We start from the raw sequence: 3,040 nt of genomic DNA, 5'->3' as shown, positions 1-3,040 counted from the left end.
AATATAGGAATTATGTTTTTACTACAGAATGAGCTGTTTATATCTACAGCCGCTGCGGGTCGCCTGCGATGTAGTGGCCATGTTTCTACAGTAGCCAAGTACGGACAAACCAATCTGGCTCTAGATAGAGCTGTTCACATTTTTCACGTTTCGCATCCACCATAGTTTCCGTGCTCGGAAAGGGAGAGTGAAGCACAGTTGTGATCTGCAACTTCACCGGTAGATGCCACTAAAACCTACACACTGGTCCTTTAATACTGTATAATTTAATCTCTTTGGGCCTCTGAAAGCTGCTCAAATGAAAGTCTAAAAATTACTCATGAGGGGTAACAAGTAGACATTGTTTTATATTAAATAATCACACAAAAAAAGTTGGGAGCCTTTGCCTTAAATGATCAACCCCTCTCATCAGTGATCAGTCTCTGAAGTCTCCTTCCTACCCAGCCATCTGTTGACCCTGTGCAGTGTGACCAATTAGTACATGGCACATCCACATAGATTTTGATTCCATTATAAAGTCCAACATAGTATGGCACACACAAACATACTGTAATATGGTAAACGGAGTTCGGTCTAGACCTGCTCTATTTGAAAAGTGTCCTGAGATAACTTCTGTTATAGATTGGCGCTATGCAAATAAAATTGAATTGAATTGAATTAAACACTGGATTAAATCACATATTTTAATGGCTTTAGGCTTTAAGACAATCCATCCAGTTAAGATTTTGTCCCAGAGGTGCAGTATGTGAAGGGTTTCTTTTTAATGGATAGGAGAGGCATTTGTTGACAGAATGAATCCAATCAGAGCAGTAGATATAAGATCTTTAACCATGTCATTTAAGTAGGGGTTGATTCAATTTATTGGTCATGTTGGCCTTTTTGACTTTATTCGAAAGTGTCAGTAGGGATACAGACAGGAAATGTCCTGTTGGAATGAAATTATGGACTTTGCAGTTATATAGTATGCAGCTTAACCAGCAGATCCATACTATATCTACTCATTAATGCACACTGGTCACACTTAAATAAATATTGAAGACAAAATACTAATTGTGTTAGTGTAATGCCTTACAATCCAAAAGCCCTGCAAACCACAGCCTCAACAATGGAAGCTGAATCAACACACTAACTTCTCTTCTTCAACACTTTGAGCAAAAACTGAAAATTATAACCTGCATGAAAGCAGGATTTACTGCAGGATGGCTGGATTAGACTGCATTGGTTAAGCTAGGTGGACCTCAAAAAAAGTATTTTCTGTGTTACCTCTTGTTGTGTCTAGCCATGCAGATAGTTTTGTTTTTATATGTCCAGGCTTTGAGATATCTGTCTCAGGGATTTCTGCCTCCATGTCAGTAAAATGAGGTAAAATTAGTTTGTGGTGTACAATAAAAACTTAGTTATAGAAATTGCCAGTAGTGTATATTTCATTGAAACAATGTCCTGGTCTACATTCAAGTAAAGGTAAGTTAGAACAAATATTGGGTGAACCATTTATTTAAATGGTGACATTTGCTGGGGACACTTTGAATTCCAAAGTGAGATCCATGGGTCTACACAAATAAGGGCATGCTTCCCCAGGGGTCGTAGACTATATCCAGACCTCAGTACTCCTCTGCTTGGAGCCTCTGATCTCTCTCTTACTCTTCAGAGGCTGCCTGTCTCCTTTATGGGAGTCCTGTCTCTTTGGTTGCCCCTGTCTTGTTTCTCTGACCCCCTCAGGTTCCCTTATCCTGCCACAGTTCACAGCACAGGTCCATTCAGGCTTGTGACCCACCACCAGGTCCAAAGTGGGCAGGCAGGTGGTGCTGGTCACACCCCTGAAGCCTATAGAAGATGTGAGAGAAGGGCTGTCTGGAGGGAAGGTCTCATATCCCCTCCTCATACCTGGACAACGTCCCCAGGATGCACTCTCCCTCAGCCTCACCGCCTGCCGGATCTTCTTCCAGCCCAAGTGGTTGAGCTCCAGCAGATTGAGCAGGATACAAAAAACACCCACACAGAACATGAAGATCAGGAAGATGGTCTTCTCCGTGGGCCTGGATACGTAGCAGTCCACGGGCTGGCTGCAGGGGGCTGAGGTACAAAGGAAATGCACTGGCACCTGGAAGCCAAACAACTTCCACTGGGCGAGGACAAAGCCCACCTCCAGAACAGCCCGTAAACACACATGGAAGACATAACATTTAGACAGAACCCCTCCAGAGACCACGTGACCATCTGCAGTCCCCTCCCTGAAGGTGCATGCTCTGGCGTGACTCAAGGACACCATGTTGTTAGGGTCTCCCCTCTGGAGGTTCTGAGCAGTGATGCCCTCCAGCACATCTGCCAGGCTATGGCCTAGATGCTTATGGGAGTGGATGGAGCAGCTGTCTGAGTCGCAGCTCCGATCATACATCTCCTGTCCACCGCCTTGCCCTACATCTGGGCCTTCCTGCCCTGGGATATCCCTTACTCCTTGCCCCCGTCTCTTGGTGGTGTTGTGGGGCAGCTTGGACAGGTTGTGCCATGTATAGATGATGAAGCAGAGGGAAGGTGTGGAGACACTGATGATGTGGAAGACCCAAAAGCGAGGTTGCGAAATGGGTGCGAACGCATCATAGCAGACGGTCGAGCACCCTGGCTGCAGCGTGTTGCACACAAACATCTCCTGCTCGTCAGAGTACACGTCCTCAGTCGCCACGGCAACGATAAGCAGCCGAAAGATGACCATAACAGTGAGCCACAGGCGACCGATCATCGTGGAGTGCTGGTGAACAGCATCCAGGAGGCGTTTGAGCAGGGTCCACTCCGTCATGGTGGCTTGTGGCTGCAGGCTGTCTCGAGGAGGGATGAGCTGCCTGGAGAAGAGCAGTCTGCTTTGGACTGGTCCACCTCTCCTCCTCCTGAACTCCTACCCTGTTGGACTTGCTGACATCCTAAACCATCCTGCAGAAGACCCCATCTAATCTACACAACCTTCTGTTCTTGAGTTTCCCCCCCCAATTCTAGAAACTCTTACTTCTCATTTCTTAGTCATTCTTCTAAAATCAGAGTGCCTACC

The 3,040-nt window shown here is 46.1% G+C and overlaps 1 protein-coding gene across 1 annotated transcript; it reads right to left on the bottom strand.

Annotated features, from left to right (window-relative positions):
- Positions 1-1,588: 1,588 nt before the first annotated feature.
- cx36.7 (connexin 36.7) lies at positions 1,589-2,794 on the bottom strand. Its single transcript, XM_035682226.1, has 2 exons — positions 2,293-2,794; positions 1,589-2,223 (listed from the first exon to the last, which is right to left on the bottom strand). The coding sequence occupies exons 1-2, from the start codon at positions 2,792-2,794 to the stop codon at positions 1,589-1,591; spliced, it is 1,137 nt and encodes a 378-aa protein (XP_035538119.1).
- Between the last annotated feature and the right edge of the window lie 246 nt (positions 2,795-3,040).

The sequence above is a fragment of the Morone saxatilis genome, unplaced genomic scaffold (genome assembly GCF_004916995.1).
Source record: "Morone saxatilis isolate NCDOM2014 unplaced genomic scaffold, NCSU_SB_2.0 Contig11, whole genome shotgun sequence".
In the NCBI taxonomy this organism is placed as follows: Eukaryota; Metazoa; Chordata; class Actinopteri; family Moronidae; genus Morone; species Morone saxatilis.
Note: the sequence above shows the minus strand (reverse complement) of the source record. Positions and strands in the feature narration are given on the sequence as shown.

What these genes read in the sequence shown, in the direction of transcription:
- cx36.7 (XM_035682226.1), bottom strand. Translation starts at nt 2,794, where the DNA reads ATGACGGAGTGGACCCTGCTCAAACGCCTCCTGGATGCTGTTCACCAG. An exon ending in GGGCATCACTGCTCAGAACC is followed by an intron (nt 2,224 to 2,292) that starts TCCAGAGGGGAG and finishes TCAGGGAGGGGA; the next exon opens with CTGCAGATGGTCACGTGGTC.